Genomic DNA, 13,440 nt, shown 5'->3' with positions numbered 1-13,440 from the left:
TATTCCTTATTATTGTACATCCACCCACATGTCTTAGTGCGTGCATATTGATTTTCAAAGACTTGAGTAGACAAAGGGGGAGCATCTTGAAGTGTTCGTTATTTATTACGTACCAGGAGGGGTGTCCAAAACCTTTTTTTAAAATGAGAACCTTATAGAAAATTTCAAAGGTCTCAAAAATGTCTATTTTTCAATCACTTGATTTGACCTACTTTTAAGTTGTCAAAATATGCCCGCCAGTTCAAAAATCTTCTTCAACCAGTAAATAGAGATTTTAAGCTTTCCAATTATGTATCACACATGCATATAGGACAATTCTGAAATTTGGCCAAATTGGTGGAACTTCAAATCACTTGAGTGTCCCGCCAGTAGATTTCAAATCAAATAAATTGATTTCGGTATTCATCAGTTTTGTGGCCATTTGTTTGCTTATGTTCTGTGACAGTTGGCTAATGTAGAATAGGTGCTTGAGCCTTGAAAACAGACACTGAAAAAAATAAAACATTTTGAGCGTTCCTCTCTGAACAAGTTCCTACCTATGGGGTCTCCCGCTGATCCACAAACACAACTCAAATATTTGCGCGATAATTATATGATAATAAGTGCAAGCACACCCCAAAAAAATATTCTGCAGTTATGTGTAGATTTTAACAACAAGCGAAAATTGTGCAAATACTTGTGGTTTTTAAAAACGCATGAAAATCTTGGCTATATTTGTGGATCTTGAACAGACTCGCAGATGAATTGTATTCATTTTTTTGTTTCCGCCCACACAAATCTCTCTCCCAATACCTACCAGTCTTTGCAGCAGCAGAGACAGACAGTGTTGCTGTATTCCTGCCAGTAGAGGGTACTGTGGTAACCCCAGCCGCTGCCGTTTTGCCACTCGCAATGCTGGGTGGCTTGGATGCACAGTGGTTACCCGCCCTAGATGTTGAAGGTGCTGATCGAGATCCTGATGAAACAGCCTTTGCACTACTGGATGCAACAGTTTTACCAGGCCTGGATCCAGATGATGCCGAACTGGCTGTAGTAGGCCTGGGGTAAAAAAATTAAAAAGAGTTTCTTAAACATTTCAAGTGACAAGACGAAATGATTAAACCGTGTGGCATGGTTGAGATTAACGCATTTGCATAAAAATGAAATGCTCGTGACCAGTCACAGAGCAAGATGCACTGGATTCTCATTATTGTCATGCCCCACCCCTCCGCAGGGCTTCAGAAGTAGGTTAAGCAGTTTTTGCATAATCCTGCTAACTCCAAAACACATTTTTTGGTAAACACTGGAGTTTTTTTTTAATGACGTAAAAAGAGCCTTTTAAAACTATCCAATGTATTAAACGGCCCCCCCCCCAAAAAAACCTGATATTACTTATCAAGTAATCCATCCGTGTAAATTGAGATTCCAAAATCTCAATGTTAACGGTGACTGTGGCTGTGCTTTCATCAAAACTGGGGATTTTATTGACAAATAGGGCTCCATCTGATGCCATGTACTGTGCCAAGAACTATTTAAGGCTAACTATGGGTGGGGAGAAAGATTTTTAAATAACTGGCCAGCCACAGTTTGCAACGAAAGGCCTCTATTCTTGTGCTGACACAAGACTCGAGGTTTATCCAGGGGTGAAAGTGGGCCAGAACAGCATTTCGGCATAAGATTCTGAGCCGGAACGCCCTTCCAGTATACGGTACTTTGATCAAAAAACATGACAGCAACTGGCTACTTGGCTTCCCTGAAAGCTGATTATTATATGAAAGAGGACACAACTCTGTATGTCAGTGTTAATTTGGTAAATAAAGACAGTTTTGATTAATCAAATCTTTTACTATATGTAAACATCTACGCAACTATCCCATCATAACAGTGTGGGCTTACTGTGACGTGTGGCATGTTTTTTTTTTTTTAATTTGGCAAAATTTGGTCAATGCTGCTTGTTGCGAGAAATGGTGGAGGAAATGTTTTGTATTCATAAATATGTCCTCAGTTGATGTTGAAATAATGTTCCTATTGCTTGTTATTATTGACATATTAACTTTTCGCCACAAGATGGCAGGATGGGACTTAATTGTCTAAATTGCTACTTTTATTACTTCTTCTTCTTGTTTGACTTTGATGACTTTGATTTGTGGGATTGCCTGTGAAGAGAGCAATGTAGAGGATGTATCCGCATGTCGATGGAAATTAAACACGCCAAGTTTTGGCTAAAAGACAACTTATTCTCCGTCAATTCTTCCTGCGAATGCAACGTTGAGCTGCAACCACCTCAACAGGTTATGGGCCCAGGAGTCATTCGAAGGTAAAGTCAGTTTCCACCGTGTAGAAGGTCGCGAAGGACAGTGTGCTCACGGACTGCTGATTAGCGGAAAAAGCTAACAGGCAACATGGATCCACGAGGAACAAGTAGGTTACCTCGACTGGCATTTGACAGAGATGAAGCTAAATATGAACTCTGGGAAACTAAAATGTTGGGACATTTTCATCTTATCGGGCTAAAGAAGACAGTGCTGGTAGGACCAACCACTGAAGCAGAGAGAGAAAATGATAAAATGAAAAATGCGGACGCGTATGCCGAAATGATACAACTTCTTGATGATAAAAGCCTTTCGTTAATAATGAGAGATGCGCCAAATGACGGAAGAAAAGCTCTGAAAATATTAAGAGAATATTATGCTGGGAAGGGAAAACCCAGGATTATAAAGTTGTACACCATGCTAACATCTCTTCAAAAGGGAAAAGAAGAAAGCATAGTGGACTACATAATAAGAGCTGAGACCGCCATCACAGCATTGCGAAATGCAGGTGAAACATTGGGAGATGGTCTACTTATCGCAATGGTCTTGAAGGGGCTGCCAGAAAATTACAAGCCATTTACAGTTCATGTGGCGCATACCGATGAGAACATGACATTTGCAGAATTCAAAACCAAACTCCGAAGTTTTGAAGAAACTGAAAAGTTAAATGCAGCAGAATCAAGCGACAGAGTGATGAAGACTTAAGCAAGAGCTTCAAAGTAAGCCACAAAAGCAAACACTCGTGACCGGATCAAAGACGACACAGAGTTAGTGTGCTTCAAATGTGGGATCAAAGGCCGAGAACGAGGTCTGATGGTGGACACGGCAGCGACATCTCATATCATCACTGACGAGACCAAATTCAAAAGATTCCAGGAGACGTTCAAACCAGAGAACCACAGCGTCGAGTTGGCAGATGGTACCCGGTGCAGTGGAGTCGCACTCAGAAGAGGAGATTGCGTGTGCTACCTGATTGACAACGGATGACATGATAGCTGATATCATGACAAAACCTGTAACAAAGTTAAAATTGAAGAAATTTGACAGTGTTATTTTTGGAATTTGAAATGTAAAATTTCATTTGGTTGTTAAAAAGGCATCAACATGAGAACAAGTGGGGGTGTTGAGAGAAATGGTGGAGGAAATGTTCTGTATTCATAAATGTGTCCTCAGTTGATGTTGAAATAATGTTCCTATTACTTGTTATTATTGACATATTAACTTTTCGCCACAAGATGGCAGGATTGGACTTAATTGTCTAAAGTGCTACTTTTATTACTTCTTGTTTGACTTTGATGACTTTGATTTGTGGGATTGCCTGTGAAGACAGCAATGAGAGAGGATGTATCCGCATGTCGATGGAAATTAAACACGCCAAGTTTTGGCTAAAAGACAACTTATTCTCCGTCAATTCTTCCTACGAATGCAACGTTGAGCTGCAACCACCTCAACATGCTTATAGTCAGGAAATCATAGGAAATGGAAAACTATTTGGTATTTGATAATACAGAACTAGGCATGTGCCGGTATGATTTTCTGACAGTATGATAACCTTAAACCAAACTATCACAGTTTCACAGCATTGCAATTACAGCTCTGAAATGTGTTACTTTGAAATATCAGAGTTAAAAATTTTTTTTTTTTTTTTTAATCCATTGAGCAGGATTTTTATTTTTCAAAACATTAGCAAATTGGAACATAAGTATGATGTTGAATATTTTTTTTAAATGATAAATAAAATTAAATGCAGTCCTTTGAGCCTAAACCCACAGCTCAACATGATTACCATCAGAACCAAAATAATTGAATTATTTTCCATAAAAAGCACATGTTTATGACTTGTATCATGTTTACATTATACACACACACCCTTCTCAACAGAGAGTTGCTGGAGAAGAAAAAAAAAAAAAACATGTTTTACCACTGCTAGACACACCAAACAGGCTGGAGTTAACTCTCGTAGCTGGTGGAAAATGTTCATGACAGGGTTTACTAACCTTTAATTTTGTATAAATGCAAAATCATATTGGATGTATTGCCTCCCCCGCAGCCACCCTCCGCAAACATGTTTTACATGTTGGTTGGGCCGCCTCTCTAAGTCACCGCCGTCTTACTTTCCTGTAGCCGAAGTATTCCCATACCAGTGATTTCGTTTTCTTCGATGGGGGGAAAAAGTTCAGGAGTATCACCTCCTCCAGCTATTGTGTAGCACAGCTGACTGACACTGAGCAACAACCGGAGGGTTGAGCCTTGCAGCTGCAAGCAAGGAATTTCTCCATGCATTTTTGGGACATAAAAAACAGCTAATACCGTAAGGACAGTATGATGGAAATTTTTTTGCGGTTTTGAAACCTTGATGTTTTCATACCACAGTTTACCTTACAACCGGTAATCTGTTCTATACAAAACTAGTTAAATGTCTGGCTCTAACAGTAAAATGAAATGCCATCCATCTCAAATATTTGTCTTGACCAAAGCAAAAGCAGTAGGGATTCTGACTCAAGTATCTGGGGGCCCTATGGGGAGTGGGGGTGGTCTGGACCCTTCCAAAGAGTTTAGCTATGGGACAAATTGTTAAGTCTTCAGAATAAGTGACTCTCTTAACTCTGACTCCCAGCCATTTTCACCAGAGCAAGGCCCTTCGCTCCCGGCCGTTTTTTCTGGATTTTGACTGATTTTGCAAGGCCCACAGAAAATTATGTTCTATTGCTATATAAACTTGGAACCCACCAAAAGAAAGATTAGACTCTCTTCTTTCAGCAGAAAAAAAGTAAGTTCATATCTTTTTCCATTTTTTAGAAATCAGCATTAGAAAATAGCTTAGTTTAAGCAATTTTCCAATTCCAAAAACTGAGAAAATGAGTTTTGTAAACACATACATTTCAAACATAACTTTGACTTTAACAAAGCTATTTTTTGCATTCGTTACATTCCAAACATCTGACTAATGTTTTCCTTTTACAAAATACCATGAACAACCAGACAAATAGAGCTTTAGATAGCAAAGTAACAATTTATTCACACACGACTACTGAGAGATGACGGTTTGTCGCCGAGATGACGCCGTTGTCGCCACGTCAGCTGTGTAAACTTTTCCCTCATCGTTGTCTGTCTCACAAAGATGGATTATTTTTGCATTTCTGCGGGGTCTGCTTGGCGAGCCGCTCCTTTTCACTTGTTTTGCACAGTCGTCCAGCGCCTAGCGTCCCAGGCGTCCTCTCGTTGTTTTGCCCGTTCGGAGCGCCGCCTGGCTTCATGCCACCAGCGCTCTGACAAAGCTGCCCGGCCGTTCACTGCTGTTGAATCGGTTGCCTGGTCTTCCAAAATGCGCTACTGCCCTCCAGTGGCCAATTTTATTGCTTTAAAAGGGGTTTGGAGCGCTGTTCTTTGTTTCTCAGATACAGCGAAAGCTATATATGCTTCTTATTAAAAAAAAACGCAAAAGACGTATAAATACGTTTGTGGGCCAGTGGAGCATTTAAAAATAGAACGTTTTTATACATTTCTGGGAGCAAATGAGTTAAGATCCTGTGTTTCAGGCCTTTTAAGCTTCAATGACTCGCACTGCGTGTGTGTAATTGGACTCACTAACTGCACAAAACTCATATCTAAAACTGACAGTTAGCTTTACTATGTTTTAATTTTACACCCTCATCACTCTACAGAGCTGTGTTTTTACAGATTAAATAAAGCCTGTATGTAAGACACGTTAGCCACACATCGACAGTGGTCATAATCAATAGAAACCTAGCCCTCCGAAGGGCTAACGTTACGTGTGCGAGTGACAGTAACGTTATATTTATTGGCGCTGAGAAGTTTACTGCTTAAAGATGGCGCTGTTTACCAACGCGGCCCAGACGCGGACGAGTCCGTCATTTCGCATCTAGTTCTAAATGCATGCGTATCTATGAGACGCATCAGACACTACCTGCTACCACACTGGCATCATGCGGGCGTAGTTTTTAGCAACGTCGGCGTAGTTTGTAGCGGCTGTAGTATGTTTTTTTTTTTTTTTGCTTCTTCCTCTACACACGTGACGTCCCGTAGTAGTCCAGGCAAAACGTGATGCTTAGAGCTGGCAAAATTAAACGATTCCTCGAGGTGAATAAAATTACTCTGACCAGTTTTTAAACCGAGTTACTTGAGTTGCTCGAGTATTCGTTTCAGTTCTAATAATTTTCACATATTTCATTCCGTAAAATGCTGACGGTTTTATGACCTGCATGTTTTTGGTGCAAAATATCCCATAATACAAATTAGACATCTGTGGTTTCAAGTCTGGTGTGGCTTATTTATGAAAAAAAATAGTTTTCCTGTCCATTTGGTGAATGTGGCTCATAGTCCAAAAATGACAGTAAATAAGCACCAACAATTATTGGCCAAAAGTGAGAAAACAGAGGCTGAATCCATGCTTTAAAACATGGATGGTAACTGTATGGTAATTTGAATTTTAACCAACACAAGATCATTTTAAATACAATGTGTTGCAGATTGTACCTTTTATTCTTTGGAAGGGCACCACTGTCGACTCTGGCAGCTGTAGTGGTGCCATGTTTCCAAGTCTTTGGAATGACACCACTGTCCACTCTGGCAGCTACAGTAGTGCTTGATTTCCCAGTCTTAGGGATGGCACCACTGTCCACTCTGGCAGCTGTGGTAGTGCTTGATTTCCCAGTCTTTGGAATGGCACCATTGTCCACTCTGGCAGCTGTAGAAGTACTTGATTTCCCAGTCTTTGGTATGGCACCACTGTCCATTCTAGCAGCTGTAGAAGTGCTTGATTTCCCAGTCTTTGGAATGGCACCACTGTCCACTCTGGCAGCAACAGAAGTGCTTGGATTCATGCCAGTAGATGTCACTGGTCTGCCCGTAGTTGTTGAAACTGAAACCCAAAATTGAATTAGTCCAATAATATTCCCAAACTATTACACGATACACTGCTAAGTTTGACAAATAAAATGTCAACCTCAGCGGATGACCTCTTACTATGATTTCTGTTTATGGTTGTGGGGCTGGTACCATTTCTTGCAGTCACAGAAGCACTCGATGTCGTCCGCGATGCTCCACTTCCCACGGGCCGCAGTTCACCCACCTGGGTCTGGAATTTGGAGAAGGGCGCAACAGTAGCAACAGTCACTGGTCTTTTGGTGTCAGGCTTCGCTAAAGGTGGTTTTGCTGCCATTTTATTCCCAGAGTTTTTATTGTTTGTAGAAGACTGGTTGTTATTCAGAGGGCGATGTGTGCTAACAGCATGTGGCTGGGGCTTGGCTTTTGGGTAATCTTGTGTTTTTGTGGCGGCCTGCTTTTTGGAGGGCGACGCTTCTATGATGACTTGGGGGTCTGGTTTCCCATTGGTCTTTGGCGCATTGTCAGGTGAAACATCATTCTCTGTTTGCCCTGACTGAGTTGAGGCTCGCTCTACCGCATTTTCCTGTGACACTGAAGACTCCGCAGGTGCTGCAGCTTCTGTGGGCTCTGTTTTATCCATGCTAACCCCATCCGGTTTCATTCCTCAACACTGAGGTTGATGCCGTGTCTTGCCTAATTCAAGGGTCGCCCCTCACGTTAGGTTTCTGTGAACAATAAGAAGAATTCATTTTAGTGAGTCGCCTTTGGTAAAGCTACAACTATGGAAAGGAAAGACCATTTATGGTAAGGGGCCTCTGAGGAATTTGGGGGAGGTTGAAAAAACAGGAAGTTACTTATGTGGGATACCAATAAATATCTTCATAAACTGGTCAAAGTACTCCAATTGTCAAGCCATTGACCGCAGTTGCGACAGCGATTCACAACACATGGCCAATGGATTACAGCTACAGGATCTTGCAAATAATTTAAGCACGAATACAACTAATAAAATTTATGTGTTTTGCAAATGACTAAGTGAAACAGAGCCTGTATAAATGTTTCCTGTGAGCTGACTTAGGCAAAGACTTTGGCGTCAATGGCACTGAAACGATCATTCACTGTCAGCTCTCGCAGTTAGAATTGAATGTCTATCGCTGTCAATGGCTGCCAATAAGTTAAAGAGCAACAGTATGCCAGAAAGGGAAGAGTGTTCAAACAGCATGATGAGCCAACGACTAATGCCAGGGACTTAGCCTACCGCAGGTTGAATCACACTCCCCGTTGATGACCCCCTTCTGGACAAGTAATCGCATCATCTCTAACCAGCTGACATGATGTGATGCAGCACACAGGAAGGAGTGCACTGGATCATTAAAATCCCATTCACGCGCACGCAACCGCACTAACTGGTGACTGTGCTTTATCACGCTTGTGTAGTGTCAATCCTTCACTTAGGACAGTCTCATACCACACCGCACACTGAAATTGTTGAGTCAGTGCACCAAATCAAACCAATGTGAAGTCACATTTGGACTCACTATTGACACAATGATGGACAGATAATATGGTATTCCTAGTACGTACAGTATATTGCTCGAGTAATTCGATTAGAAAAAAGCTTCGAATCAAATTTTGCTGCTTCAAGTATTAGTTTAATTACAGTGGCGTTGTAATGGTTTGCATTTAGTTTTATTGATTTGGGTGGATATACTGCTCTTTAGTGGCAACAGTGAATATAACAACTCATTTGACATGGCTGAATCCAGCTGCTCCCTGTTAAGACCAACATAAGGCCAGTTTTTCTTTGAGCTAATGTTTTTTTCATGCATTCTTAACCAAGTTTATCCGTATATTTAGCAGTTTTTTGGGGAATATGTGTTTGAACGACTTGTTAGGAGTATTGTAAAAAAAAGAAAAAAAAAACCATAGCATTTTATCACATTCAAGCTAGCGGACTTTTGCTATGCAAGTTAGCCAATTGTTCTCTTGTCGTACTTAGATCCTCGTTTATTTTATTTTTTACCGTTTGAGGCTAAGCTCAGGTATTTTAATTAGGGCTGTCAAAATTATTGGGCGGTAATTAATTTTTTAATTAATCACGTTAAAATATTTGGCGCATATAACGCACATGCCCCGCTCAAACAGATTAAAATGACAGCACAGTGTAATGTCCACTTGTTACTTGTGTTTTTCGGTGTTTTGTCGCCCTCTGCTGGCGCTTGGGTGCGACTGATTTTTTGGGTTTCAGCACCACATTGTGTAATTATTGACATCAACAATGGCGATCTACTAGTTTATTTTATGATTGAAAATTTTACAAATTTTATTAAAACGAAAACATTAAGAAGGGTTTTAATTAGAGATTTTAATTAGAAAATGACGTGATCGGGCCTGATCGATTGGGATGCCGATAGATCGGGCCCGATCACGTCATTTTCAAAGTATCGGAATCGGCAAAAAAATATCGGCCATGCCTTTTTAATATACATACGTCTTTTTTTAATTAAATCGTTTTCTAATTGTAGTTAACGTTACAAACATAATATGTTACGCTCATCCAGAGTCTTTAGTTTAGGCTTAAGGTAGGGTTATCAAATTTATCCCTATAACGGCAGTAGTTAATTTTTTAAAAAATGTATCACGTTAAAATATTTAACGCAATTAATGCATGAGCTGCACGACCCACTCTTGCATTGACGCACTCAATCTGTAATGGCGCCGTTTTACCTATACAGAGAGATAAAAGGCAGCGTAAAATGAAAAGAGTGAATTTTGGCAGCCTTTTTTTAATTGGCTAAAGCCTTACAATCCCTCTCCCTACGATTACAAATATCATGGGAAGCAGTGTGGGGAAGCAAGGTAGCAATTGATCTTTTTCTTAACACCTTAATTATGTTATTTCCCAACGCAGAGAAGATATATCAATTGGTAGCACTATGCACAGTCATGGTTCCACTTCCCATCATGCATCTGGGCATGGATAGAGTATCATTTACTGAAAGCTCAACAAATACACTAGATGGCAATATTTAGTCACAATATACAAAGTCACAAGTCTTTCTATCCGTGGATCCCTCTCACAGAAAGAATGTTAATAATGTAAATGCCATCTTGAGGATTTATTGTCATAATAAACAAATACAGTACTTATGTACTGTATGTTGAATGTATATATTCGTCCGAGTTTTATTCATTTTTTTTCTTAATGCATTGCCAAAATGTATATGATCGGGAAAAATTATCGTGAATGATTGGAATTGAATCTGGAGCAAAAAAAGCAATCGGATCGGGAAATATCGGGATCGGCAGATACTCAAACTAAAACGATCGGGAGGAAAAAAACATGATCGGAACAACCCTAGTTTTAATATAAAGTTTCTATAACTTGTACTAACATTTATCTTTTAAGAACTACAAGTCTTTCTATCCATGGATCGCTTTAACAGAATGTTAATAATGTTAATGCCATCTTGTTGATTTATTGTTATAATAAACAAATACAGTACTTATGTACTGTATGTTGAATGTCTATATCTATAGATCTATATGTCTATATATGCTTAGGACAGCTATACTTTTCGCCAAGATCGTCATCCACTGAATATGGTACGCCCGACGGTGTCATGCCAATGTAGTTACCCCAGTCAAAATTTGTATCCCCTGGGTGGAGCCATTTGGAGGTAGATTTGGGTCTTCATTATTCGATTAAAAAAAAAAAAAAAAGTGTATGAATTAGGGCTGTCAAAATTATCGCGTTAACGGGCGGTATTTTTTTATTTTTATTTAAATTAATCACATTGAAATATTTAAAGCAATTAACGCACATGCCCCGCTGTTTTGGTGGTGCTGAACAATGGCGAGCTATTAGTTTATTTTTTGTTTGAAAATTTTATTAAAACGAAAACATTGAGGGGTTTTAATATAAAATTTCTATAACTTGTACAAACATTTATCTTTTAGGAACTAGTCTTTCTATCCATGGATCGCTTAAACAGAATATTAATAATATTAATGCCATCTTGTGGATTTGTTATAATAAACAAATACAGTACTTATGTACTGTATGTTGAATGTCTATATCAGTCTTGTGTCTTATCTTTCCATTCCAACAATAATTTACAGAAAAATATGGCATATTTTATAGATGGTTTGAATTACAATTACGATTAATTAATTTTTAAGCTGTAATTAAATCGATTAAAAATTTTAATCATTTGATAGCCCTAATTTTAATTCTTTTTTAAAATGCAAGTGCAATTCTGCATAGTTTGAAGAAACACTCAGGAAATTTTATTTTGTATTCGCATTTAATGCTCTTCTCAAAGTGCAATCTTAAATGTTCCTTCTCAGATTATTCAAACAACTAGTTAACAGATTAATCGACTAATAAAAGTCGATAGCTGCAGACCTAGTACAGTACTATATTTGGTCATTAAACATATGGGTCTCTTGGGTAATGTAAACCATTGCTAGTTGAATGATTCTCTACTACCATAACATTTGGGTATTGAATCGGGATGTCCCGATCGCATATTTTTGCAGCCGAGTCAGAACCTGAGTCACCCGATTTTAAAAATCTGCCAATACAGAGTACCGATCCAATACCGAAGTACACATTTTTATTACAACATACGTATATATTTTTGTTTCTTTTGGCAATGACAATGTATTTTGGGATTATTTTGTTTCTTTTTAGCCCATATTTGTAATATGCACTAGTATATTATATGGCAGAAAATGCAGACAAGGCTGAAAAAGCCGTTTCTGCTCTTGCACCCCTTTTTAAAATAAACTGCTGTATTTTAAGCCAAAGAACTGTTGTGTTTGATAGAACAATACATCTATGCTATCGTAGCAGTTTCACGGCGCATTAAGCCCCCAAACTATTTTTGATTTGTCCGTTTTACCCTGGAGACCCCCAGTTTAAAGACACAGTGCAACCGCTTTCGTTTCAACCCAGCCATAAAAAGAATTATACTATTTGAAATGTCAATCATTTTTAGCTTAGAATCGTTTATTGATGTCTAATATTTAGTTTAACAAAAAAACAGACTTTATAAAATTATTCACTCGCATATTTTAAACTTTCAAACAAATTACGTCACAATGAAAACAATGGTGTCTGTAAATAGGTAAAGGATATCTATCTACCTCATAACTATCGCTTAATTGTATTTTTTTTTGTTACGGTTGCATTTCCCCCGTTATTTTAAATAACCTTTCCAAACAAGACAAATTGAAAAATAAATAAATAATAAATTTAAAAGAGTAAATATTAGAAAAAGAAAATCTCGACCACTCCTTGATGTCTGCGATTTCGGCATTGCGACCCTTGTTATACTACCGTGTTTCATCCATAAAATCCCCCAAATGTCCGGCTGTGGCCATTTGCAGCTGTGTCTTGACAATCGGTGATACATGCTACATGGAGTTTTTGGAATAAAACAAGGTAAGTACACGATAATATCTCATTAAAATCATGCTGTCTTTAATTCATGCTCTTTCATGCTCTCACTTCCAAGTTGAGGTTTAAAAAACAAAAAACAAAAAAAAACAAAAAAACACTTTTTATTTTATTTTTTTTTTTAAACGCATTGTTCTTCTAAATTTTTCTTCCCACAGAAAAAAAAAAAAAAAAAGATATTAAGCTTCCCAATGATCTATCACCCATGCATATACGACAATTTTGAATTTTGGCCAAATTGGGTGTCTCAGAGCGGAACTTCAAGTCACCTGAGTGTTTTCCGCCATATATATGCGGCAAAAAAAAACAGAAAAAACCTTTTTTGGTATCTGATCCGGACAAAATCAGGTGTTGAGTGCAAAAATATGCGATCGGGACACCCCTAACACATATATAGCAGATACAAAATTGTGTTTTAAAGTATTGTGCTCAATTTGGCGTTATCACAAATTAAGTAATATTTTGACAAGTTGTTAGTTTTTTATCAAGCAACACAAAAACATTACTCCAAAATAATATTTTGTCAAAATGGCAGTCTGGTTAAAAACAGTACAAATTACGTAAAATTTAGAAAAAAAACGGAAGATGAATTGGGAGAAATTTAAAGCCCCCCAATGTCTGCTACTAAGGGAAACCCTTTTACAATGTGTTGATAAGTTTCAGTTAAAAACAACAGCCAATAACCTCATACGAACTGAAATTCCAAGAGATTTTTAAAGTCAATGCCTCACTTTGTCTTTTTTTGTGTGAAAAAAATTCCACAGCGGTGGGATTCCCTTATCAAAGTAGTAGCTTTCTATCTAACAAGCATTAAATGGCTTTCATTTTAGTTTTGTA

The 13,440-nt window shown here is 38.4% G+C and overlaps 2 protein-coding genes across 3 annotated transcripts in view; one reads left to right on the top strand and one right to left on the bottom strand.

Annotated features, from left to right (window-relative positions):
- Window positions 1-13,440, top strand: part of LOC130920188 (UPF0575 protein C19orf67 homolog) — a 79,373-nt gene that overhangs the window by 39,810 nt on the left and 26,123 nt on the right. The gene's annotated exons all lie outside the window — the stretch shown is intronic.
- Window positions 1-13,440, bottom strand: part of LOC130920186 (uncharacterized) — a 55,237-nt gene that overhangs the window by 22,108 nt on the left and 19,689 nt on the right. Inside the window, exons 2-4 of one of the 2 annotated variants that reach the window (XM_057843171.1) lie at window positions 7,311-7,864; window positions 6,789-7,173; window positions 797-1,038 (exon numbers count right to left, since the gene is read on the bottom strand). In XM_057843171.1, coding sequence (XP_057699154.1) covers window positions 797-1,038; window positions 6,789-7,173; window positions 7,311-7,800 — 1,117 coding nt within the window. In that variant the 5' untranslated portion in view covers window positions 7,801-7,864. Of the gene's footprint in view, window positions 1-796; window positions 1,039-6,788; window positions 7,174-7,277; window positions 7,865-13,440 lie in introns of both variants that reach the window. The other variant, XM_057843170.1, reaches the window with a different exon arrangement.

Source organism: Corythoichthys intestinalis, chromosome 8 (assembly GCF_030265065.1).
Source record: "Corythoichthys intestinalis isolate RoL2023-P3 chromosome 8, ASM3026506v1, whole genome shotgun sequence".
In the NCBI taxonomy this organism is placed as follows: domain Eukaryota; kingdom Metazoa; phylum Chordata; class Actinopteri; order Syngnathiformes; family Syngnathidae; genus Corythoichthys; species Corythoichthys intestinalis.
Note: the sequence above shows the minus strand (reverse complement) of the source record. Positions and strands in the feature narration are given on the sequence as shown.